Source organism: Oncorhynchus kisutch, linkage group LG3 (assembly GCF_002021735.2).
Source record: "Oncorhynchus kisutch isolate 150728-3 linkage group LG3, Okis_V2, whole genome shotgun sequence".
NCBI classification, from domain to species: Eukaryota; Metazoa; Chordata; class Actinopteri; order Salmoniformes; family Salmonidae; genus Oncorhynchus; species Oncorhynchus kisutch.
In genome coordinates, this window is record NC_034176.2 from 61,216,216 (window position 1) to 61,243,235 (window position 27,020).

Sequence of the window (27,020 nt, forward strand, 5' to 3'; positions counted from 1 at the left end):
GTAGTTGGATTGGCATTTTATGAAAATAAATCTATAAGGTATCATTTTATTTTCATAAATGTAAATAAATGCATTCTCGTGTGGTTTCAATGTGAACTGCTATTGATTACAATGTCAGGTCAGGATAAGGGGACTTGTCCAAATGCTGCCCATAACTCATGCTGCCCCTCTATAGACTATGTGAAATATGATGAAAATAACTGTAGAAAGCCTGTTGTGGTCTTTGTCTATGGTTTACGTTAATCTTAACCAAACGGTTTTCTGACCCACGGAGGTTGCCTAAATGTCTGAAGTAACCTAAGCCTATTGGACTCAGTCACATGTGTACTTGAATGTTTCTGTTGTGTACTTTAATATTTCTGCTGGTACATTTACCGTTACCTTTACAAATCCCGTTTTAAGGTCTATCAGATTATAGTGGCATTCAAACTCAGCCGAGACCCCATTTTTTCCCCAAGAATTTCTCGTGACCCCACCCCATGCCAAATAAAATAATTGGGTAAATTTCGATTTTTACATCACCAAATAACCTTCAATTCATTGTATTTTCATCTCTTATCAAAACAAAAAGAAACCAATTATACAAATATTTATCAAATTATCTTTCTCAAAAACGTTTGTATAGGCCTATTGTCCATTACCATACTTTTATATATACAGTACCAGTCAAAAGTTTGGACACACCAACTTATTTAAGGGTTTTTCGTTATTCCCATATGGAATCCTGTACTAACCAAAAAAGTGTAAAACAAATCAAAATATATTTTATATTCTTCAAAGTAGTCACCCTTTGCCTTCATGGCAGCTTTACACACTCTTGGCATTCTCTCAACCAGCTTCATGAAGAATGCTTTTCCAACAGTCTTGAAGGAGTTCCTTACATATGCTGAGCACTTGTTGGCTGCTTTTCCTTCACTCTGCAGTCCAACTCATCCCAAACCATCTCAATTGGGTTGAGGTCGGGTGATTGTGTAGGACAGGTCATCTGATGCAGCACTCCATCACTCTTCCTCTTGGTCAAATAGCCCTTACACAGCCTGGAGGTGTGTTGCATCATTGTCCTGTTGAAAAACAAATGATAGTCCCACAAAGTGCTAACCAGATTGGGTATCGCTGCAGAATGCTGTAGTAGACCTGCTGGTTAAGTGTGCCTTGAATTCTAAATAAATCACTGACAGTGTCACCAGCAAAGCACCCCCACACCATCACACCTCTTCCTACATGCTTCAGGGTAGGAACCACACATTCAGAGATCATCCGTTCACCTACTCTGCGTCTCACAAAGACACAGCGGATGGAACCAAAAATCGCACATTTGGACTCATCAGACCAAAGGACAGATTTCCACCGATCTAATGTCCATTGCTCACGTTTCTTGGCCCAAGCAAGTCTTTCCTTTTTATTGGTGTCCTTTAGTAGTTGTTTCTTTGCAGCAATTCGACCATGAAGGACTGATTCACGCTGATTCACACTCCTCTCAACAGTTGATGTTGAGATGTGTCTGTTACTTGAACACTGTGAAGCATTTATTTGGGCTGCAATTTCTGAGGTTGATAACTCTAATGAACGTATCCTCTGCAGCAGAGGTAACTCTGGGTCTTCCATTCCTGTGGCGGTCCTCATGAGAGACAGTTTCATCATAGTGCTTGATGGTTTTTGCGACTGCACTTGAGAAAACTTTAAAAGTTCTTGAAATGTTCCAGATTGACTGACCTTCATGTCTTAAAGTAATGATGGACTGTCGTTTCCCTTTGCTTATTTGAGCAGTTCTTGCCATAATATGTACCTGGTCTTTTACCAAATAGGGCTATCTTCTGTATACCACCCCTACCTTGTCACAACACAACTGATTGGCTCAAACACATTAAGAAGGAAAGACATTCCACAAATGAACATTTAGTAAGGCACACCTGTTAATTAAAATGTATTCCAACTTCATGAAGTTGGTTGAGAGAATGCCAAGAGCGTGCAAACTGTCATGGCAAAGGGTGGCTACTTTGAGGAACCTCAAATATAAAATATATTTGGATTTGTTTAACACTTTTTTGCTTACTACATGATTCCATATGTGTTATTTCATAGTTTAGATTTTTTCACTATTATTCTACAATGGAGAAATTGGTAAAACATTTAATTTAAAAAACCTTGAATGAGTAGGCGTGTCCAAACTTTTGACTGGTACTGTATATACACTACCGTTCAGAAGTGTCCCGTTCTGACCTTAGTTCCTTTGTTTTGTCTTTGTTTTTGTATGGCCAGGGCGTGAGTTGGGGTGGGCAGTCTATGTTTGTTTTCTATGTTGGTTTTTGTGTTGGCCTAGTATGGTTCTCAATCAGAGGCAGGTGTCGTTAGTTGTCTCTGATTGAGAATCATACTTAGGTAACCTTTTTCCACCTGGCTTTTGTGGGTGTTTGTTTCCGTGTGAGTGTTTGGGCCACACGGTACTGTTTCGGTTTTGTAAATTCACTTTATTGTTTTGAGTCAGTGGTCAGTGCTTTCTTTAATTAAAATCATCATGAACACTTACCACTCTATGGAAAAACCCTTACAAGAAGTTTGGGGTCACATAGAAATCTCATTGTTTTTGAAAGAAAAGCTATTTTTTTTGTCCATTTAAAATAACATCAAATTGATCATAAATACAGTGTAGACATTGTTAATGTTGCATATGACTTTTGTAGCTGGAAACGGCAGATTTTTTATGGATTATCTACATAAGCGTGCAGAGGCCCATTATCAGCAACCATCACTCCTGTGTTCCAATGGCACATTGTTTTAGCTAATCCAAGTTTATCATTTAAAAATGCTAATTGATCACGACCCTTTTGTAATTATATTAGCACAGCTGAAAACGGTTGTTCTGATTAAAATAGCAATCAAACTAACCTTCTATAGACTAGTTGAGTATCTGGAGCATCAGCATTTGCGGGTTTGATTACAGGCTCAAAATTGTTAGAAACAAAGACCTTTCTTCTGAAACTCATCAGTCTATTCTTGTTCTGAGAAATGATGGCTATTCCATGCGAGAAGTTGCCAAGAAACTGAAGATCTCGTACAACGCTGTGTACTTCACCCTTCACAGAGCAGCGTACACAGGCTCTAAACAGAATGAAAAGACGAGTGGGAGGCCCCGGTGCACAACTGAGCAAGAGGACAAGTACATTAGAGTGTCTAGTTTGAGAAACAGAAGCCTCACAAGTCCTCAACTGGCAGCTTTATTAAATAGTACCCGCAAAACACCAGTCTCATCGTCAACAGTGAAGAGGCGACTCCGGAATGCTGGCCTTCTAGGCAGAGTTGCAAAGAAAAAGCCATATCTCAGAATGGCCAATAAAAAGAAAAGATTAAGATGGGCAAAATAACACAGACACTGGACAGAGGAACTCTGGCCAGCATCCCAGAGTTGCCTTTTCACTGTTGACGTTGAGACTGGTGTTTTGCGGGTACTATTTAATGAAGCTACCAGTTGAGGACTTGTGAGGCATCTGAAATCACAGTTGAAACCGTGATTAATACATGAAGAGCACACTTCTCCAGTGTGCCAGTGGCCATCGAAGGTGATTTTGCCCACTTAAGTCGGTTACGACGCCGAACTGCAGTCAGGTCCAGACCTTATGGAGGACGATAAGCACACAGATGAGCTTCCCTGAGACGGTTTCTGACAGATTATCCAGAAATTCCTTGGTTGTACAAACCCAGTTTCATCAGCAGGTCCACGTGGCTGGTCTCAGACAATCACACAGTTGAAGAAGCCGGATGTAGAGGTCCTGGGCTGCAGTTTTGAGGCTGGTTGGACTTACTGACAAATTCTCTAAAACAACATTGGAGGTGGCTTATAGGAGAGAAATTAACATTAAATTCTCTGGCAACAGCTCTGGTGGACATTCCTGCAGTCAGCATTCCAATTGCACGCTCTGTCAAAACTTGAGACATCTATTGCATTGATTTGTGTTACAAAACTGCACATATTAGTGACTTTTTATTGTCCCCAGCACAAGGTGCATCATTTAATGATCGTGCTGTTTAATCAGCTTCTTGATATGCCACACCTGTCAGGTGGATGGATTATCTTGGCAAAGGAGAAATGCTCACTAACAGGGATATAAACAAAATTGCACAACATGAGAGACATACAGTGGGGCAAAAAAGTATTGTCAGCCACCAATTGTGCAAGTTCTCCCACTTAAAAAGATGAGAGAGGCCTGTAATTTTCATCATAGGTACACTTCAACTATGACACAAAATGAGAAAATCACATTGTAGGATTTTTAATTAATTAATTTGCAAATTATGGTGGAAAATAAGTATTTGGTCACCTACAAACAAGCAAGATTTCTGGCTCTCACAGACCTGTAACTTCTTCTTTAAGAGGCTCCTCTGTCCACTCGTTACCTGTATTAATGGCACCTGTTTGAACTTGTTATCAGTATAAAAGACACCTGTCCAAACAGTCACTCTCCAAACTCCACTATGGCCAAGACCAAAGAGCTGTCAAAGGACACCAGAAACAAAATTGTAGACCTGCACCAGGCTGGGAAGACTGAATCTGCAATAGTAAGCAGCTTGGTTTGAAGAAATCAACTGTGGGAGCAATTATTAGGAAATGGAAGACATACAAGACCACTGATAATCTCCCTCGATCTGGGGCTCCACGCAAGATCTCACCCCGCGGGGTCAAAATGATCACAAGAACGGTGAGCAAAAATCCCAGAACCACACGGGGGGACCTAGTGAATGACCTGCAGAGAGCTGGGACCAAAGTAACAAAGCCTACCATCAGTAACACACTACGCCACCAGGGACTCAAATCCTGCAGTGCCAGACGTGTCCCCCTGCTTAAGCCAGTACATGTCCAGGTCCGTCTGAAGTTTGCTAGAGAGCATTTGGATGATCCAGAAGAAGATTGGGAGAATGTCATATGGTCAGATGAAACCAAAATATAACTTTTTGGTAAAAACTCAACTCGTCGTGTTTGGAGGTCAAAGAATGCTGAGTTGCATCCAAAGAACACCATACTTACTGTGAAGCATGGAGATGGAAACATCATGCTTTGGGGCTGTTTTTCTGCAAAGGGACCAGGACGACTGATCCGTGTAAAGGAAAGAATGAATGGGGCCATGTATCATGAGATTTTGAGTGAAAACCTCCTTCCATCAGCAAGGGCATTGAAGATGAAACATGGCTGGGTCTTTCAGCATGACAATGATCCCAAACACACCGCTCGGGCAATGAAGGAGTGGCTTCGTAAGAAGCATTCCAAGGTCCTGGAGTGGCCTAGCCAGTCTCCAGATCTCAACCCCATCGAAAATCTTTGGAGGGAGTTGAAAGTCCGTGTTGCCCAGCAACAGCCCCAAAACATCACTGCTCTAGAGGAGATCTGCATGGAGGAATGGGCCAAAATACCAGCAACAGTGTGTGAAAACCTTGTGAAGACTTACAGAAAACGTTTGACCTCTGTCATTGCCAACAAATGGTATATAAAAGTATTGAAATAAACTTTTGTTAGTGACCAAATACATTAAAAATCCTACCATGTGATTTTCTGGATTTTTTTTCTCATTTTGTCTGTCATAGTTGAAGTGTACCTATGATGAAAATTACAGGCCTCTCTCATCTTTTTAAGTGGGAGAACTTGCACAATTGGTGGCTGACTAAATACTTTTTTGCCCCACTGTAAGCTTATTGTGGGTAAGGAACATTTCGGGATCTTTTATTTCAGCTCATAAAACATGGGACCAACACTTTACATGTTGCGTTTATATTTATGTTCAGTGTATTTACATTTTGTTGACTCCAATGCAGTTCCTGGTCGCAACCCCGATTCTGAATACCACTACACCAAAATACGATTTTCCAACTTACCTGTGCAGCAGTATTTCATTATGACGTTGAAATAAGGATCTTTGACTCAGAAAATCAGGAAATATGTTTGATATTTCATTTCATTTTTAATTACGCAGTTACATAGCTCAACACAGACAATAACCTGAATTAGAATGTTTACAGCTTCACACATCCAACATAGCGCACAGTTAAAGAAGGGGAATAGCAAAAAGGGAAGGAAAGCATGCAATAAATAAATAAAAATCAGAATTAAATTCTTCTGGCACAGTTCACTTCATCTAAAGAATGGTAATAGGACCCTTAAAGAGGAAAATACATTTTTCTTCAAAGCGCCAACCTTTCCTACAGAAACATTTTTTTCTGTAATAATGTATTGCACAATACAGTATATAATGCTTCCCTACACATATAAAACCAAGTCTTTGTTTGTCTTGAAGTAATAATGTAACAAAAAAAACAACAACACTTTCATCCCTACCATTGGCTTGGGGAGACCAAGAGCTGTATCCACTTTTGCCATCTCAGCTTTGTATCAGTGCGGGCTTTACAGGGCAATCAATCGCTAAAATCAGATGAGCTAGGAAACCCCATTGACAGAAAGGTGGTAAATGGTTAGGGAGAGGCTGATGCCAACATGCTAGTATTTGCCATCGAAAACACAGAATTTGCCCTCTTCATGTATGCTGTAATAAAAACCTAAAGAGATAAGAAAGTGGTCTGTATGTGTGAATGAATGACAGTCTTTATCTATATATAAGAGGCAAAGACCTCCAGGCTATGTAGATTTTACATCAGAGGCAGGAACAGTCCTCCTAATACCCCATTATGACATGAGTCATCACAGGGCATGAATGAAATAGAACACTCCACACATAGTTGGTCTTCCATTATTCCATGTCCAGAACGTGAATCCTTTCCTCAGAGCCCATACCACTTTAGGAACCTTGTTGACCTTGTCTGGCCATTAAAAAAAGATAATTAGTTGTCTTTCTCTCCAGTGGGTCACACAGAACAGGAACTCAGCATGCTAACTCTACTTCAGCTGTCCTTTCAGTGACAGCTTACTTGTCCAAATGTCCAACAGCATCAACCCCTGTATAGACCTGCCCAAAGAACATGTGCCCCAATGCTGGGCTAAAGAAGTGGCAGCAGAGAAAGAGAGAGATGGTGTGATAGATATTACAAACACACATTCTTTTTTTTTGGTCAATAAAAATAGTATTTGCCACAAGTTGTGACAAATCAAAGAGTTATTGTGTTTCAGGGTTGATTCGCAGACAAGCAAAGCACACAGAGAGCATTAAAGGATAATGTGTATTGAAATGTCGTCAAAACCTACGGTAATGTTGTGGATAATATGGTGGGTGAGTTCACTCTGTCTTTCCCTCTCAGTGCACTGCTACATCTTTAGAATTCTCTGCCATTATTCTGACTGAGATGTTTCATTAAAGCTCTGAAGGTTCAAGTAGTTTGTACAGAGAAACTGTGAAAAGAGAAAAACAAGTACACACACACACACACACACACACCATGCATTTATTCCATCTGTAAGCAAGGCTTAGGAAGAAAACTCAAAGCAATCATTACGCATTCCAGAGATGTTTCTGTAGTCTTATCTGAGGCATTAGATATGTAGAAACAAGCGCTTTGATTGCTTGAATAAATGATCTACAAATCTCCACCTTCACAGATGCGTTGGTTGTTTGTTTTTGTCTTGTGCTTTGAGCATGTGTTTATTTCAGACACTTTGGTTAACAGGTATAGTTGGCCTCAAGCCTCCTTATTTCTGGTCTTTCTCTACACAATTTCAAAATCCACCGCCGTGCAGAAATACTTTGGTCTGTGCTTTTATTTGTTGTGGACTACAAATGGCATGTAGTGGTTTTACGTTCAGCTTGGGGATGGAAGGAATTACTGTACAACGAACCCTGGACAGTGTTGTGTACGCAGAGAGTCCTAGAATCAAAATCATCTGAGTGTTCCTCATTTGATCACTATTTCTGACTGACAAGAGGTTGAGGTGCAAAAATATACACATTGCAAAGTAATCAGTATTAGACCTTTCGGGTTTGTTTCCTATTTGCTCTGATGTTTGTGTGAGTTTGCATGTCTGCTCGCAGCCCTGCTCCCAAAGCTCAGTGACCTCTCCCAGTCATGTGCTGCAGGGTCACAGGAGGTAGCTTGTGGTGGGTCAGGAGACAGGAGGGATGTTCAGGTGGGGGTTAAAGAGCAGAGGGCTGAAGAGGTTTAGAAACACAAACAGGCTGAAGTCATTTCAATACACCGGTAATAACATACGACACACATATACACGCAGATGCAGGGTACCTCGCAGCTTATCACACTTGAACGATTTATATATTACTTTTTGATACTGACATATAGGAAAATAGATCATGTACATATGTGATAAATTAAACAACACTGTCAATGCTAATTGACATCTAATTGTTTCTGCGTCAATATGTCACTCTAGGTTTTACATGTGAAAGAGCCTGGCAGACCATACTTGTAACAGTAGAACATAAAACAACACATAAGCTTGGTCCATTTTAGAGTTATGTGGCCAATTGGTTAGGGATTATTAAATCATTCATTTTAACATGGCAGGTACAGTCCCTATTTAATGCTATGTTTGAAAGCCATTTGAGCCTGTAATTCTAACTTAATGATGTTTTAACTTATAGCTTGTGATGACATTACTGTATGAGATGGCATTCCTCCTTGTTAATCTGTGATTGTGAAGACATCTGTTCCAACTCTCCCAGGTTCTGAGTCCTTTTTGCCTTGCTAGGATCCTAAAGCTACATGAGGAAAAAATGACTGAGACTGCATCTTCACAAACTAATCTATGGACAGAGTAAGAAGAAAATAACCAGTGAAAGGATTGGGCAGTATCATGGTTAGGTTAAGCTTCAGACTTCCAGACCAGTGTGTTGGCTTTGTTTTGAGGGCAGCCCACAGGGTTTTCAGTGTGGCCCACTGCAGTGGCACTTCAGCCCAATGGATGGCAATGTTTCACACAGATACAGATAACTTATTGGGCACAAGTTCTTGCGTTCTGAATCCAATATCCAGAGTAGTGGAGTAATTTAGCCTCATGCTAGGACGCTTTTAGAATCAATGTGTGATAAGCCTCTCTTTCTCCTCTTTAAAACCATCATCTTGGGCCTGTCATGAGAGCTATAGCTGGCTCCTCTTGAAGGGAGTCAGTGGAGTACGCTGCCATCAATCATAGGGGGAGCTATAAGAACTGTGACTCCAGAAGAAAACCACTATCGCTGCCAACATCCCTCCTCATAACATCTTTTTGAGATTACACACTCAACAGATTTTGCTAATCTGGTAGAAAAGAAGGATTTATGAGAAATGAAAATTCCTTTGATTAAAAAATGAACTGGAAAGAAATCATATTCTGGACATTGTACATTACTTTCAAGGTTTCTGTTATTTGGCAAACACATTTTTGGACCTCTTTAAATACTATGTACATTCACATTAAGTTACTGATGTTATTTTAAATATATTTATATGTATCTATATTATATGACCCCCTATGGGTAGTTGCTGAGGTTCCACCCAGTAGCTGAATTCTCTTCCTATTGCACCTCTGTCCTCTCACTGTCTTACAATGCGAGCAATATAAAATATTCTACAAGAGGATTTTCTTTTCATTGATAAAGATACAACAAATTGAACGATAAGTACAACATGGGGTTTTCTCTCCTAGAGTCTTTTCTCCTGCTTCAATGTTTTGTCCAAACTTAAAAATAAGAAAAGTCCCTCTTTCTGAAAACGCACAAGGGCAGCACAGGTGGACACCAGAGACAGAGACACATATTTTTTTTTATCGAGAAACAAAGAAAGGAATATCTACAAGCAGGTTTGATCCCTTCCCAGATATCTGCTCAGAGGTTATGTCCAAAGGGGGTAGGGTTGACAGAGGAACGAGAGAGTTTTAGGGAGGAACATACGGGAAAGTGGGGGGGAGGTAGAAAGAGAGAGAGAAGAGAACTGAGTCTACACCGTTTATGAGGCTCGTTAGTCTGTTTGTCATGCTTTGGAAAAAGAGGGTGAAAAGGTACGACTCACTGAAATGTATCCTCTTGATAGAGTTTAAAAGAAGACATAATTAGGAACAAAAGTCTTGTCCGTACTGTACAATGCTTGCTTGGACAGGTTATCAGTTTTTTTGAGGTTATTTTTGGCAGTTCCAATGCCTTTCATCTTCTTTTTGAGGCCAAGTAGCTGCTTCTTTGTCCATTCCGTTGCCATTTACATAAATCACTGTCACATTCAGTGGTTCGTCCTCCCATTTCAATTGTCTATTGTGGCAGGCGTTTCAAATGTTTGCTCTGGATTTCTCTCTCTGTGGATCACTGTGGGTATTTTCAGGCTGACAGAGGCCAGCTACAGTACACTCAATATAGAGTTTTAGTGTGACTCCTGTTGTTGCTCTACATGCTTTATCTCCCAGGGCTTTGCTGCTGAGGAGGTGAAGTTGCTTGCGTTTGGTTACAAGATGAGTGCTTCTCCTTGTCTCTTAGTAACTTTGGCAGTGTAATAAAAAGGTTTGGATCATGTTTTTTTTAAATTCCTTCTTTGAATTCATTTGGGTTCACATCGGTACAGAGAGGTGAGTCCGGTGTCATTTTCTTGGCTCGCTAGCAAGGTAGTTCACTTTTTTTTTAAATTATTATTTTTCGTATTATTATTGGTTTAGAATATTTGGACTTTTCTTTGTCTTCCTTAAAGCCCAAAAATGAATCATTAGATAAATAATTAGCCGTATTATGGAAGAGTTTCTGAGGGGGAAACAAAATCTCCATGAGTGTATCTTATCCCCTCTCCTACATCAGAACAGGGGTTTCCAGACTGGTGTCTGGCTTCTTAGATAGGGGACCTCAATCAGGACATGTCCATGGCCCAGTACACAGAGGAGCCTGTTCTATAGAGGCATCTATCTATCCATCTCTCAGAGGGTCTGGGCTGTTAGTGCACATGCTGGGGGTTAAGAGTCATCCCACTCCTGCTGCGTTAAAGGGAAATCCTCTCCAAGTGCTAAATTCAGATATCTCTTCTTCACAATAAGTGTGGTACCATAACGGGTCTCATGCAATGCAAGCCCCCGACATACACAGCATTGACTGGGCTTATGTTACTGAGGCCACGTGTTGGTCTGGCATATAACAATGCTTATCTTCACACGACATTGTCAGAGTTCAATAACCAAGTCTGGTGTGTTTTTTTTGTTTGTTGTAATAGATAGGAAGTTCTGCTTCTGCATTGGTTTATTTTGAGCATTCAGTAAATTAAGCCCTAGCCATGCTAAACACAACAGTGCACCCCTTGACTAGTTTCGAGTTTGACAGAGAGAAAGTCTGTGCGGCTGAGAGACAGTCAGAACGATTTTTGGGGGGAGGTTGAGGATTTGAGAAAACGAGGCCTTCGGGTAGCTAAGAAGTAGTCAACGGTGCAGTAGTCACGGTAGGACCACTACAGATGCTGTACAAAAGAAGGAAAGGGTGCAGTGCGATCGATGGAGATTCCTCTGTTCATTTAGGATGGATGGCAGCTGTACTGTAGCATCAGTGGGAGTGACTGGGCGTGGCAGGGCGGGGTCAGCGAGAGGTGGCGTCCAGCAGTGCAGGGGTCGCTGGGGTGGTGGAGCGTGAGGCACTGCTGGAGCTAGCCTCCTTAGGACTCCCGGAGAGACTGCCTCCCCCACCACCGCTGGTCTGGCCGGGCAGGGAGAGTGGACCAGGGGGGGTGCTCTCTGAGTGTGTAGGGGGTGCGCTGGAGGAGGGGGTGCCCAGAGGAACACTGCTGCCCCCGGGGAGGCCCTGTAGACCCTGGCCACAGACGTGGTGGTGCTTCTCCCAGTCTTTGTGCTGGCAGAAGGAGCCGCAGTAGCGTGCCGTGTTGCAGCCGCTGCACGTCTCACTGGCCTTGCGTCCACAGTTCCAGCAGCTCTGGAGAGACAGTGGGAAGAAGGCATAGAGTTGATAAAATAAATCTCTGGTCGTCAACCTGTTATATTATTATACAAATATCATTGTTACCACTTATCAAATACTGTCATGCTATCAACAGGTGAGTTATTTAATTTTATGGGCAACATATTCCCACATTTATTGTCTGGGGCTACAAATGTCCCAAACCACTAGGTGGACTGTCCTGTCTTGTCCTGTCCTGTCTTCTCCTGTGCTGGCCCTGACACTGTTACTCCAACCATCCGCTTGTGAATGCTGTTATTCAGACAGGCGGCTGGAGTCAATCTTTACTAATGAAATGAAAACATGGTGTTGACTCAGACCAGGTGCAGCCAGCTGGGGCTCACATTAACACCACAACCAGGCAGTGTCCTGTTTAGAATATGGGATTTTGATAGAGAACTGATAGGTTAAACACTTCTCCAGGCACTGTGAAAATCTGTTGCTCTGTGCAGAACCTGTCTGTGTAGCTCGAACACACACACATTGTATTTAGGACTCTGGCTTGTATAGAACTGGTGAATGAGCTTACTGAGATGCGAATGCTGGTGGTGGTGGTGGTGGGGGGGGGGCATGTTATGAAGTGTGTGTGACAGTAAGTCATGTGAAGAGAAGGTGTGTGTAAAAGGTCTATTTTGAGGAAGTGTTACTGTGAGGTCTAAAATAAATGGGTTAGCTGTGTGACAGTTTGTTATGTAAAACGGGTGGTTGGTGGGTTGAGGTGACACGATTGATTGTGAGTGTGCTTTGTGATGCAGTGCAGCAGTGTGTGCCTGTGTTTACTGACAGTAGGGTGAGGAGTGTATCTCTCTTTATGCCTGCTGCTGTGCTGTGTGGTATGTTAGAGGGCACAGGGTGTGGGGCATGGGGTACACTCTAAGAAAAAAGGGTTCCAAAAGGGTTCTCCGGCTGTCCACATAGGAGATCCATACTTGGTTCCAGGTAGAACCCTTTTTGGTTCCATGTAGAACCCTATGTGTTCCACCTGGAACCAACAGGGTCCTAACTGGAACCAAAAAGGGTTCCTAAAAGGGTTCCTAAACCCTTTTAGGGTTTTAGATAGCATCTTTTTTTCATACAGGCTATTTATACTCTACGGAGACAGATCCTACGGGGCGTAGTGGAATGTAGCAATGTCGTCTTTCATCACAAAATAGGTGGCTCCTTGTAGTGCCTCCTTGTAACGCGCTGTATCATTCCTAGCGTAGTCATGGGGGCAGTAGGCAACGAAGCTCGCTCGGTTCCTGTATAGGCTATGCATCAAAGTAACATTGATAAATTAGTATAATCTCAGCGACTGTTCAAACAGTAAACCAAACAACATTATAGCCTTATTAGAACCCCCCCCCCCATTCTATTTTTAGCTGATATGGGAGTGAATACATTGAAGCGGTATATCAAATTGGGATAATTTTGTAGGTTACAGAGGCAAGTATAAGAATATTTGCCAGGGCTTATTAATTCATTATAAATCTGATTATTTCACATTGTGACGTGGGAAGCTAAAAGCACAGATTGAACAATGAGACAGATATTTCACCGGATGTATACATGTGAAGAATCCACTTGGCATTTCCACTCACAAAAAAATATGGTATTGAGAGGAAGCTCAGTGGCCAGCAGTGGGAGAAGATGGAACGAGATGGATTTTGGCCGACATTCTGCACATTTTCTCATCGATGAAACATTTGATCTCAATACAGTTTTTCTTTTCCCAAAACTAGAATCTGTTACGAACAGAGTGGACTAAGTTTTGTAGACTTTATCCTTTGCCAAAGTTTAAAATAATTGCATTGTTTAGGAGTGCAAAGGCGAATTGAGTTATTGCACATGAGTAGGCGTTTAGCTCGTAGCTCTACGCATGTTAAGTGTGTGGAAAACTTAAGAGTGTAGGATAGTGTGGGGGCATGGGTGTGTGTGTGTGTGTCTGTGTGTCTGTGTGTGTGTGGGCGATAAGGCTGTGATGCTCACTTCGCTGGAGTCCTCCTGCTGGTTGATGACGGTCAGTGCATCCTCAGAGGCCTGTTTTCTGGCCTCGGCCAGCGCCCTCTCCATCTTGGACCTCTCAGCGGAGATCATCTCATGGGCCTTCCTCTCAGCGTCCGACACAGCCTTCTGTAGCTCCGACATGGCCTGCCTCTTCACCTCGTTCACTGCCTCCTCTGTGGAGAGAGAGAGAGAGAGAGAGAGAGAGAGAGAGAGAGAGAGAGAGAGAGAGAGAGAGAGAGAGAGAGAGAGAGAGAGAGAGAGAGAGAGAGAGAGAGAGAGAGAGAGAGAGAGAGAGAGAGAGAGAGAGAGAGAGAGAGAGAGAGAGAGAGAGAGAGAGAGAGAGAGAGAGAGAGAGAGAGAGAGAGAGAGAGAGAGAGAGAGAGAGAGAGAGAGAGAGAGAGAGAGAGAGAGAGAGAGAGAGAGAGAGAGAGAGAGAGAGAGAGAGAGAGAGAGAGAGAGAGAGAGAGAGAGAGAGAGAGAGAGAGAGAGAGGCGTCAGTCCCCATGACCGCTCCTACTCTGTCATCCTTTATTGAGGCACTCTAAGCGCTCCATTTGTATTATCTCGGCAAACAGATGCATATCATCCAAGATTTAAAGCATTTTGTCGGGAAAAAGAAGCCTGTTAATAATGAATTAAAAGACGTCTGGTAACAATAATTTCCAGCGCTGACACCAGCAGATGTCTCCAAACTTTGTTCGTAAACTTGCCTATTAACCCAGTACTCTGTGACTCTCTGCTTTTGATGAAAAGAAATCCGAGTGAATGAACAAAGAAACAGACGTAAGAACTGAGGAGTGAAAATGGCTTCGGTGCCATTGATGCATAACTTTGCTAACAGGGGGTTAACTGTGGTAGAGGTCCTATCCCCTGGCCTTTGTTCTACAAATGCCAACTCATGTGGGTGAATAGGCAGTGTTTTTAGAGAAGTCCGGTGTGTGAACTCCTTTACAGACACGAGTCCAAAATAGAAGCTAAGGCTGGTTCTGATTAGAAGACAGTGGTAATCCGGCTAGGAAGGAATCACAATCCCTCTCGTTAGTTTCTTCATGTTACAAGGAGACCATAACACAACATCAGAGATTCATTTAGTTTTAGCTCTTGCAGAATTCTGCCGAGAGAAAACAGCTGCCCCGCATAATCCAACTAATTAAATCCTCATGTTCAATCACCAAATGGATATTTTATGACCATGAAAAATATCATATCAAACTGTCAACTGACACAGTATATGGGATAAGTAAATGTCTTGTACAACCAAAACGAGGGGAAGTTGTATTACTAGATTCGTCTCCCTTCTACACACAGACATGACGTGAGAGCCATACCGTGGTCTATTCTCCCTCCCTATTCTCCCTCTCATCCTTCCAGTCAGTCGGTGTAAAGGAGATGAGCCATTTCTCCCTCTCTGGTCCAGCTGTCTAAGGCTGCTGTGTTGAGCTGGGGTACGGGGGCTGGGCGGCTAGTCCCGTGTGTATGTGCTGAATATGAGGATGTGTGTGTGTGTGTGTGTGTGTGTGCGTGCGTGCGTGTCTTTGTGTGTGCGAGTCTGTCTCCTCTGCTCAGAAACTAGAGAAGTAGTTTGTATTCCGTTTATCCTCTCAACACCTCCCGCACACGTCTTCTTCCCTGGCTTTTTTCATCCTGCCCGTCTCTACCTTCATCCACCATTTCAGTTCTACATTTCTTCCCTTCTTAAAGGCATGCCTTCTCCTAACTATCGGTACAGTCCTCTGCTGCTCAATTATCAGGCTTAATGCATGCATCACTACGGTTAGTTTACAAATGTAATTAATTCTTATCAAGGAGCCTGCAGAGCAGATGCTAGGACAATTAGCACTTAATGCAAAACACGGAGGGGCAGCAATATTAACGTTTTAATTCCGGAGGGATCCGGCAGGTGTTTCCGTTTCACACTTCAGATCTTGCCTTTCAAGGCGGCAGAGTCTCTCAACCCGACCGACACCAGAGAATACGTGTGTTTTTCTAATGAAAGAGATGGACTGCAGTTATGCTGTTTGCTGAGGGAGCAGTGGTAATAGGACAGAGGTGGTGCAGTAGTGAATACCATTGGAGGCGTCTCACACGCACACACACTAGGGGGGGGGGGGGCTGTCATACTCACCCTGCTTGTTTTGGAGTTGCTTCAGTGCTGGGGAGAGTGGGATACTTGTAGCACCTGTATGAAAAACAACTGTAAATTAAAATAGTTCTCCTGCTGGTGAAAATGCAGCACATTATCTCGCAGGCAGCAGCATCTTTCCCCTACAGTATTTGAATATGACTGCATCATAATTGTGTTGGTACTCAGTGGGACCAAGGCTGCGTCATAACTGACTCCATTTGGGATATGCTAGCTATATAAGGCACAGGCACTGCAACCACCCCTGCTACATATAACGGAATCAGACTGCTCTGCGTATGATGGCGACAGTCATTAGTCTGACTAAGGGGCTTGGTCCCAGATTGCCAACAGTTACTAGAACGCAATTGATTTGACTGTTTCAACTATATCTAAAACAATGAGTTAAAAGCTGTCACAATGAAAAGCAGTATTATATGAACTAAGCTTTACTACTCCAAAACAGAGGAAATCCCTCCTCCTCCTCCTCCCTCTCCCCGGTGAAGCTGCAGGCCCCACCTCTGCTGCATGCGCTGCTCTGGACAGCGCCAGGTTGGTTAGTGCATTTTCACTGCAGCTGGACTGCAGTCGCCATTCATCGCGGTTAAAGGTGGAACGTTCTTAGCCCTAATGACACACATGACAGTCACAGGCCCTCCAATCCCATCCCTGTCCTTACGTAACTATGGTAACAGGAGAGGCAGGGCTATCTGCAGTGGCGGTTGCCGTGAGGGTGACGGGAGACAGTTCAGTCAGGACAGACGTGTGGTTACTCACCAGCTTTCCTCCAGATCTCCTCAGGTAGGTAGCCAGACGCAGGTCTGTGCAGGAAGTCCCTATGAATCTCTGAAACACAATCCAGACCAGAACATCAGTCAGTCTACCACTCTCCACACACACACACACACACTTTATGAGCCAAATCCTAACTGAAAATAACTCAACATTTCTGCACAGATTTCCCACTAACGTCAGTGCATGGTTTACCCAAAAGTCCAAGCTACATGCATAGATTTCTAGTTAGGATTCAGCCCCCTGTGCCCCAACCACATGAACACCCTCAAACTTGAGCTTCGTTTTGCTTTGTAACATTTCATTTCAACCCCCAGCCCAATGTCTCTGTGGCCATGCAATGCCAGCATGCTCTCCTCTTTCCTCAGAGCAGACAGAACACACAGAGTGAGTGACAGTGTGGAGTGAGGCCATGCTGGAGGCCTGGTGGTGCTGGTGTCTGCAGCAGTGGAAGTACCTATGGGCTGCTGTGTCTCGACGTTGTTAGGAGTGTTGGAGGAGGAGTTGTGAGGAGGTAGAGGTAGAGGAGGAGGAGGAGGGCGTGGCTGGCCGTTGCTCCCACCTTTTTTCATATCTTCCACGTCGCTGTAGCGCCGGATCCAGTGGTTCATCTCCTCGCGGTCGGCTTCCTGGCAACGCCGCAGCACCGTGAGAGACCGCCGTGTCTTCTCCACCATGTCCATGATGCAGTTGAGCAGCTGCAGGGGGGAGGAGGAGGGAAGGAGGGAGGGAGGGAGGGGGAGACATGATCAGAGTGCCGCTCTACTCTCTGATTTACTCTCCTACAGTTCAGACTCTGACAACAGGCAGCTGCTCTCGGTGGTGCTAAAGAGTGGCAGAGCCTCTGCACCTAAAAGTCCACCGTTAAATCAGGGTCGAGGTTTCAATTGGAAGTACTGTATAGTGCACATTCTGAAATTAGGCTATGAAAAAGCACAATCAGGCCTAACCTTTATCAAGATGTGAAATTGTATGAGAACATTTTCATTGACGGTAATTTGAGTGATTTTTTTCCCGGAGCAATCCAGTCTCTCTAGAATCATTTTTTGCTGCTTAGGTGCAACAAAAATTTCGCAGGAGCACTCCTGAGTGTGTGACCCTGTCCCCGTTTTAGCAGCGAGAGCCAGCGGTGCTGAGTATGTGTGTGTGTGTGTGTGTGTGTGTGTGTGTGTGTGTGTGTGTGTGTGTGAATGAGGTTGAGTGGTTATACAGAGCAGTGAAGTAAAAATGGCTGTAACAGCTGTGCTACTGATGGAAAAGGCCTAACCAATTCCTTCCACCCCTGTGCTCCCTCCAAGCCCCTGTCTGCTAAAGCCTTTCACCCACACCTCCTCCCCTTGCCTTCCTCTTTATATTATTCTTCACTAACTCTCGTTCTCTCTCTCAACATTGTTTCTCTTTCTGCCTTTGCCCTTCAACCCCCGGTCTGCAAAATGCTTTTTACGTTCACCCCCTTCCTTCCATATTCTCTCTTTCTAAATATCCCTCTCTCTGCCTGCTTCTCTCTCTCTTTCTCCACCTCCTACTCTCTCTCTCTCTCTCTCTCTCTCTCTCTCTCTCTCTCTCCCTCTCCCTCTCCCTCTCCCTCTCTCTGTTATCTATATTTATTTCAGTAGAGTGTTTCTAATTTGGCAGAGGCCCAGCACAGGCCAGTTCGCTCCATGACTGCAGCCCTTGTCTCAGCTGCTCTCCCCAGCTGGAGCTGTCCTCTACTGGGTCCCTCGCTCCATCTGTGGCCCTTTTTAGTGCCTGAGTGTGTGTGTGTGTGTGTGCGCATGTGCCGTGCATGCGTGTGTGTGTGTATTAGCGAGTGTTCCAGCCTTGGTAAAGGTAAGGGGAGCTCTGCTCCAGTCTTTGTACGCTGGCCAGAGAGGCCTCGGCTGTCCTGACATGGACACAAGCCTCTACAGACCCCCTAAGGTCAGCTGTCCATCAAATGCAAACTCCGCTGATGTTTCGGTTCTTAAACCTGTCAGCAGCACCCTGTCTCCTCTCGTCCCACCTCCTTTCATATAATCTACAGCACTGAGAGCTGTACTACTCACTTCTCTGTTGGATGGGAGATATTAGGGAGATATCAGGGAGATATTAGGATAAAACCGGGGAGCCCTACCCCAGCAACACGTACATTATCGAGGTGCTTCCACTCCTCGGCCCACTCCCGATCTGTCAGGCGGTGATCGATCACTTCCTCCTGGCGTGCTCCATGCACGGCTGAAACACAAACACACAGTCCTGCGTTCAGCACTTAAGCACCATCACCACATATGAGCCATTCTGGCTCCAGTCTCCTCCACATACAGGACATTAGGGCTCAAACACTTCCTTATACAGTGTGAGCCATTGCGGCTCTAACCGAGGGACGACGCATATGGATTCCTAGGAGGACATACCCAAGCATGTGTCACTGTCGGCTTTTTATAGACTACCTTGGGGATTTAACACCAAACTGTGACAACCTCTCATTGTTCTTTAGAGACGCCATGAGGCCCTCTCTCTCTCTCTCTCTCCCCCTCATCCCTCCCTCGCCCCTTTCTCATTCCCTCCCCCTCTCACCTGTCTGCCGGTGCCTGTCCCGAGCCTCGCGGTGCTCTGCTGTGTGGCGGTAGGCATCGCGGTAGTGGTGGGCCAGAGCCATGTCCTCCAGACGGTAGTGTTGGGGGGCAGGGGGGTTGGGGTGAGACAGGCCGTTGGGGGGGTGCGTGGGCAGGCCGTTGGGGGGCGGGTGGGCTGGCAGGCCAGTGCTGGGGCTGAAGCGCTGGCTGGGGCTGATGGTGCAGGGTCGCTTGGCCAGGTGCTCCGGGTGGTGCCCGTCTCTCTCCGAGTCTTTGGTCCTGAAGGAAGAAAGCACAGATCAACACGGTTACATTCCCTTCATACGTGTCACCACCAAATCAGACACTTTCACTCCCTTTACAATTGTTAACATCTCATAGAATATGAGGAAAATTATTGTTTTGGTATTAGTATGCCACTGAGGGAACAGGAATGAGATTTGTTATAGTCAAAATGTACCTGTAAACTTAAGACATTCTAGATTTACTGGGCCGCTAACCTGTTGTTGTTACTTGAAGACATGAGCAGTAAATCTGACGGTGTTTCAGGAATCCTCCCTGCTGAGAAGCTCACTGTTCACTTCAGACAGAATCTACTCCAGAGTGTGTGCACAGCTGTACGCCATACGTAAGAAATACACTCGGTATATTCTGTGTCTCGAGCTGGGATCCAAACTCTTAATCCTAATATCCCTCAACTCACTCTCTTAACTTGCAAGTGTAGCCTCTCCCACAGACCTACGGGGCCGTTGTGAGTCTGTGTTTGGCAGATGTTCAGTGACGGTCCTGTTTGGGAGCCATCTGGACAGTTTAAAACGCTGGTGTTGATATTAATCTGTTTAGCTTGGTGAAACAGCCAGGCATTCGGAGGTAAATCGCTCTCTATCATCGCCGGGATCAAAGGCAAATGAAAGGAATTTCAGCGCCATGTGCATGCGAGTGTGTTTTTGTTTATGAGTGAGTGTGTGTATATTACTGTCTGTGTGTGTGTGTGTGTGTGTGTGTGTGTGTATGGGTATTTGCCCTCTCTTTGTTTACGTGATGTAGCCCCTCCCACACTCCACCCCCAATCCCCTCTCCACTTCTGGCAAGCTCTGGGTCGTGGGGTGAGACTGTGAGGGGGGATGTGTCTGTCTTTTTCAGAATTTGTATTTTTTTTACATTTCACTTTTATTTAACTAGGCAAGTCAGTTAAGAACAAATTCGTATTTACAATGACAGCCTAACCCGGCCAAACCTGGACGACGCTGGGCCAATTGTGCGCCGCTCTGTGGGACTCCCAATCACGGCCGGATGTGATACAGCCTGGATTCGAACCAGGGCCCGTAGTGACGCCTCTTGGACTGAGATGCAGTGCCTTAGACCGCTGTGCCCCTCTGTCAGTCCTCTAGCCCACCACCGATATCTCACAAATCAAAGCAACAGCTGGCCCAACCTGCCGTGACACTGTAAACCAGGGGTTGGGAGGCGGAGGTGTGCAGATTACAGAGGGATTGCCCGTTCCTCCACCCTCTCTCTCTCCCCCTCCCTCCCTCTCCCTCCTCCCTCTCTCTCCCCCTCCCTCTCTCTCTCTCCCCCTCCCTCCCTCTCTCTCTCTCCCCCTCCCTCCCTCCTCTCTCACCCCTCCATCCTCTCTCTCCCTCTCCTCTCCTCTCCCCCTCCCTCTCTCTCTCTCCCCCTCCCTCCCTCTCTCTCTCCCCTCCTCCCTCTCTCCCCCCTCCCTCTCTCTCTCTCTCCCCCCTCCCTCCTCTCTCTCTCCCCCCCTCCCTCTCTCTCTCTAACCCCTCCCTCTCCCTCTCTCTAACCCCTCCCTCTCTCTCTCTACCCCTCCTCTCTCTCTCTCCCTCCCTCCCTCCCTCTCTCTACCCCCTCCCTCTCTCTCTCTCCCTCCCTCCCTCCCTCTCTCTCCCCTCCCTCTCTCTCCCCCTCCCTCTCTCTCTCCTCTCCCCCTCCCTCCCTCTCTCTCTCTCCCCCTCCCTCTCTCTCTCTCTCCCTCCCTCTCTCTCTCTCCCCCCTCCCTCCCTCTCTCTCCCCCTCCTTCTCTCTCTCTCCCCCTCCCTCCCTCTCTCTCTCTCCCCCCTCCCTCCCTCTCTCTACCCCTCCCTCTCTCTCTCTCCCCCCTCCCTCCCTCTCTCTCTCCCCCTCCCTCCCTCTCTCTCTCCCCCTCCCTCCCTCTCTCTCTCTCTCTCCCCCTCCCTCCCTCCCTCTCTCTCTCTCCCCCTCCCTCCCTCTCCCTCCCTCTCCGTCAGGATCAGTTCAAGCAGGGCTTCAGCAGAATCTGGACACATCCCTGACATATGGGCAGCTTCAAGAAGACACATTGACTGACTAGCTGACTGAAGGTGAGGACAGGGAGGAGAAGAGAGGAGAGGCAGCCAGAGATAAAGCGAGAGGGAGAGAGAGAGACGGGGGAGAAAGGAGAGTAGTGCTGTGGTTTTGTCTGTCTTAAATTCCAGATGTGTATCCCCCTCCACACCCCCCTCCATACAGCCCCATGTGGGGGGGCGGATATGGCAGCAAGCTGCTTTGGGTAGGGCAGGGAAGTGTATAGGACAGTGAGGGCATTGTCTGTGGGTTGGACTGAGTACATCTCCTCATACTGTACTGGGGCCGCTGACACAGAGCCACTGCTGCTGCTGTGGTTATAGCGTGACGTCCACAGCATCTGGACTTATCCTCCTCTTCTCATCCTCCTCTACTCCTACTCCTCCCTCTCTCCTCCTCCTCCCCTCACAGACAGCTGGCACAGCCTGCATCTCCCTCCCTGCCCGCCTGGCATCAGGGCTGCCCAGACTTCCGCCTCCCGCACAGAGGATTTATAACCTCCCCCTTGTGGCTTGCCATTTCCAAATACCCAGAAATAATTCAATTATTTGTGTGTGTAAGCCTGTGTGTGTTCATTTCAGTTGTGTTTCTGCTGTAAGATGGAGGGAGAGGAGTGATAAGTTTGTTTTCCAGCTGTGGTATGTGACGTGTCTGCATAGTGTGTGTATTCTGAGTGTGTGTGTGTGTGTGTGTATGGTGGTCAGTCAGTACCTGTCGGGGGTCCTCCTCTTGCCATGCTCGTTGATCTCCATCATGATCTCAGAGGAGTCCAGGGGCGAGCTGGCGTTGGCGTCCAGCAGCAGCTGCTCATGCTGGGCCAGATACTGGGCGGGAGTCTGCTTGGCCATCCGTGCACAGTGGAGGAGCTCCCTCTGAAGCAGGGGCAGGTTCGCCTGTTAGAGGAGAGGGAAGGGGGGAGGAGGGATAGGAGGGATGAAAGGACAAGATATGGTAAGTGGAAAAGGGCGAGAGGAGGAGGAGGGTCAAGGTGGAGGAGAGAGGAGAGACAGGGCATAAAAATAAAATAGTTTTAGAGTGAAGAGTTAGAGCATGTGGGGGGAAAGACAAAGAGAGAGAGAGATTGAGAGAGAGAGAGATTGTGAGAGAAAGTGAGAGAGAGAATTGGAGAGCAAGTGAGAGAGATTGAGAGAGAAAGAGAGAGGATGAGACAGTGAGATAACACAGACTCACCAACCCCACATTCCTCCCCAGCGTCTGTCTCTCTCAGGGGGAGGAAGAGGGGAGAGAGGAGGGGTAAGTGGGTGCTGTCAGAGAGCTCAGTCAGGCCGTCACTTTGACAAAGCACAGTGCTGGCTGCCATGTCACAGATGTGTAACCTCATGGCACAGCAGGCGGGCTGGAAAACTGTCCTATTGACACCAGGCCCTGAGCCATCCTCTGGATGCTGCTAAAGGCACGCCAAGCCGCTCTCACAACAATAATAATAATCTCCACTAATGAGACAGCTAGCGCCCACCAGACACTGGCCTATCTACCTCTCTATAGTATCTATCTATCTATAGTATCTATCTATAGTATCTATAGTATCTATCTATCTATCTACAGTGCCTTGCGAAAGTATTCGGCCCCCTTGAACTTTGCGACCTTTTGCCACATTTCAGGCTTCAAACATAAAGATATAAAACTGTATTTTTTTGTGAAGAATCAACAACAAGTGGGACACAATCATGAAGTGGAACGACATTTATTGGATATTTCAAAGTTTTTTAACAAATCAAAAACTGAAAAATTGGGCGTGCAAAATTATTCAGCCCCTTTACTTTCAGTACAGCAAACTCTCCAATGTTGACCTAAATGACTAATGATGATAAATACAATCCACCTGTGTGTAATCAAGTCTCCGTATAAATGCACCTGCACTGTGATAGTCTCAGAGGTCCGTTAAAAGCGCAGAGAGCATCATGAAGAACAAGGAACACACCAGGCAGGTCCGAGATACTGTTGTGAAGAAGTTTAAAGCCGGATTTGGATACAAAAAGATTTCCCAAGCTTTAAACATCCCAAGGAGCACTGTGCAAGCGATAATATTGAAATGGAAGGAGTATCATACCACTGCAAATCTACCAAGACCTGGCCGTCCCTCTAAACTTTCAGCTCATACAAGGAGAAGACTGATCAGAGATGCAGCCAAGAGGCCCATGATCACTCTGGATGAACTGCAGAGATCTACAGCTGAGGTGGGAGACTCTGTCCATAGGACAACAATCAGTTGTATATTGCACAAATCTGGCCTTTATGGAAGAGTGGCAAGAAGAAAGCCATTTCTTAAAGATATCCATTAAAAGTGTTCTTTAAAGTTTGCCACAAGCCACCTGGGAGACACACCAAACATGTGGAAGAAGGTGCTCTGGTCAGATGAAACCAAAATTGAACTTTTTGGCAACAATGCAAAACGTTATGTTTGGCATAAAAGCAACACAGCTCATCACCCTGAACACAACATCCCCACTGTCAAACATGGTGGTGGCAGCATCATGGTTTGGGCCTGCTTTTCTTCAGCAGGGACAGGGAAGATGGTTAAAATTGATGGGAAGATGGAAGGAGCCAAATACAGGACCATTCTGGAAGAAAACCTGATGGAGTCTGCAAAAGACCTGACACTGGGATGGAGATTTGTCTTCCAACAAGACAATGATCCAAAACATAAAGCAAAATCTACAATGGAATGATTCAAAAATAAACATATCCAGGTGTTAGAATGGCCAAGTCAAAGTCCAGACCTGAATCCAATCGAGAATCAGTTGGAAAGAACTGAAAACTGCTGTTCACAAATGCTCTCCATCCAACCTCACTGAGCTCGAGCTGTTTTGCAAGGAGGAATGGGAAAAAATGTCAGTCTCTCGATGTGCAAAACTGATAGAGACATACCCCAAGCGACTTAAAGCTGTAATCGCAGCAAAAGGTTGCGCTACAAAGTATTAACTTAAGGGGGCTGAATAATTTTGCATGCCCAATTTTTCAGTTTTTGATTTGTTAAAAAAGTTTGAAATATCCAATAAATGTCGTTCCACTTCATGATTGTGTCCCACTTGTTGTTGATTCTTCACAAAAAAATACAGTTTTATATCTTTATGTTTGAAGCCTGAAATGTGGCAAAAGGTCGCAAAGTTCAAGGGGGCCGAATACTTTCGCAAGGCACTGTATCTACCTATAGTATCTATCTATAGTATCTATCTATCTATCTATCTATCTATCTATCTATCTATCTATCTATCTATCTATCTATCTATCTATCTATCTATCTATCTATCTATCTATCTATCTATCTATCTATCTATCTATCTATCTATCTATCTATCTATCTATCTATCTATCTATCTATCTATCTATCTATCTATCTATCTATCTATCTATCTATCTATCTATCTATCTATAGTATCTATCTATAGTATCTATCTATCTATAGTATCTACCTATCTATAGTATCTACCTATCTATAGTATCTATCTGTCTATAGTATCTACCTATCTATAGTATCTATCTATAGTATCTATCTATCTATAGTATCTACCTATCTATAGTATCTATCTGTCTATAGTATCTACCTATCTATAGTATCTATCTGTCTATAGTATCTATCTATCTATAGTATCTACTTATCTATAGTATCTACTTATCTATAGTATCTACCTATCTATAGTATCTACCTATCTATAGTATCTACCTATCTATAGTATCTACCTATCTATAGTATCTATCTGTCTATAGTAATCTACCTATCTATAGTATCTATCTATAGTATCTATCTATCTATAGTATCTAACTATCTATAGTATCTATCTGTCTATAGTATCTACCTATCTATAGTATCTATCTGTCTATAGTATCTATCTATCTATAGTATCTACTTATCTATAGTATCTACTTATCTATAGTATCTACCTATCTATAGTATCTACCTATCTATAGTATCTACCTATCTATAGTATCTACCTATCTATAGTATCTACATATCTATAGTATCTATCTATCTATCTATCTATCTATCTATCTATCTATCTATCTATCTATCTATCTATCTATCTATCTATCTATCTATCTATCTATCTACCTACCTACCTACCTACCTACCTACCTATCCTATCTATCTATCTATCTATCTATCTATCTATCTATCTATCTATCTATCTATCTATCTATCTATCTATCTATCTATCTATCTATCTATCTATCTATCTATCTATCTATCTATCTATCTATCTATCTATCTATCTATCTATCTATCTATCTATCTATCTATCTATCTATCTATCTATCTATCTTCTATCTATCTATCTATCTATCTATCTATCTATAGTATCTATCTATAGTATCTACCTATCTATAGTATCTATCTGTCTATAGTATCTACCTATCTATAGTATCTATCTGTCTATAGTATCTATCTATCTATAGTATCTACCTATCTATAGTATCTACCTATCTATAGTATCTATAGTATCTATCAATCTATCTATCTATCTATCTATCTATCTATCTATCTATCTATCTATCTATCTATCTATCTATCTATCTATCTATCTATCTATCTATCTATCTATCTATCTATCTATCTATCTATCTATCTATCTATCTATCTATCTATCTATCTATCTATCTATCTATCTATCTATCTATCTATCTATCTATCTATCTACCTACCTACCTACCTACCTACCTATCTATCTATCTATCTATCTATCTATCTATCTATCTATCTATCTATCTATCTATCTATCTATCTATCTATCTATCTATCTATCTATCTATCTATCTATCTATCTATCTATCTATCTATCTATCTATCTATCTATCTATCTATCTATCTATCTATCTATCTATCTATCTATCTATCTATCTATCTATCTATCTATCTATAGTATCTATCTATAGTATCTACCTATCTATAGTATCTATCTGTCTATAGTATCTACCTATCTATAGTATCTATCTGTCTATAGTATCTATCTATCTATAGTATCTACCTATCTATAGTATCTACCTATCTATAGTATCTATAGTATCTATCAATCTATCTATCTATCTATCTATCTATCTATCTATCTATCTATCTATCTATCTATCTATCTATCTATCTATCTATCTATCTATCTATCTATCTATCTATCTATCTATCTATCTATCTATCTATCTATCTATCTATCTATCTATCTATCTATCTATCTATCTATCTATCTATCTATAGTTTCTATCTATAGTATCTACCTATCTATAGTATCTATCTGTCTATAGTATCTACCTATCTATAGTATCTATCTGTCTATAGTATCTATCTATCTATAGTATCTACCTATCTATAGTATCTACCTATCTATAGTATCTATAGTATCTATAGTATCTATAGTATCTATCTATCTATCTATCTATAGTATCTATCTA

The 27,020-nt window shown here is 43.7% G+C and overlaps 1 protein-coding gene across 11 annotated transcripts in view; it reads right to left on the reverse strand.

Annotated features, from left to right (window-relative positions):
• Positions 1-5,933: 5,933 nt before the first annotated feature.
• Positions 5,934-27,020, reverse strand: part of cbfa2t3 (CBFA2/RUNX1 partner transcriptional co-repressor 3) — a 60,049-nt gene continuing 38,962 nt past the window's right edge. For 4 of the 11 annotated variants that reach the window (XM_031809851.1, XM_031809844.1, XM_031809892.1 and 1 more), the window contains 8 exons: positions 22,332-22,513; positions 19,297-19,574; positions 18,854-18,954; positions 17,198-17,438; positions 16,726-16,794; positions 15,952-16,005; positions 13,809-13,999; positions 5,934-11,816 (listed from right to left, as the gene is read on the reverse strand). In XM_031809851.1, the coding sequence (XP_031665711.1) occupies positions 11,466-11,816; positions 13,809-13,999; positions 15,952-16,005; positions 16,726-16,794; positions 17,198-17,438; positions 18,854-18,954; positions 19,297-19,574; positions 22,332-22,513 (1,467 nt within the window). In that variant the 3' untranslated portion in view covers positions 5,934-11,465. The remainder of the gene's footprint in view (positions 11,817-13,808; positions 14,000-15,951; positions 16,006-16,725; positions 16,795-17,197; positions 17,439-18,853; positions 18,955-19,296; positions 19,575-22,331; positions 22,514-27,020) is intronic. The other 7 variants (XM_031809882.1, XM_031809878.1, XM_031809899.1 and 4 more) reach the window with 3 other exon arrangements.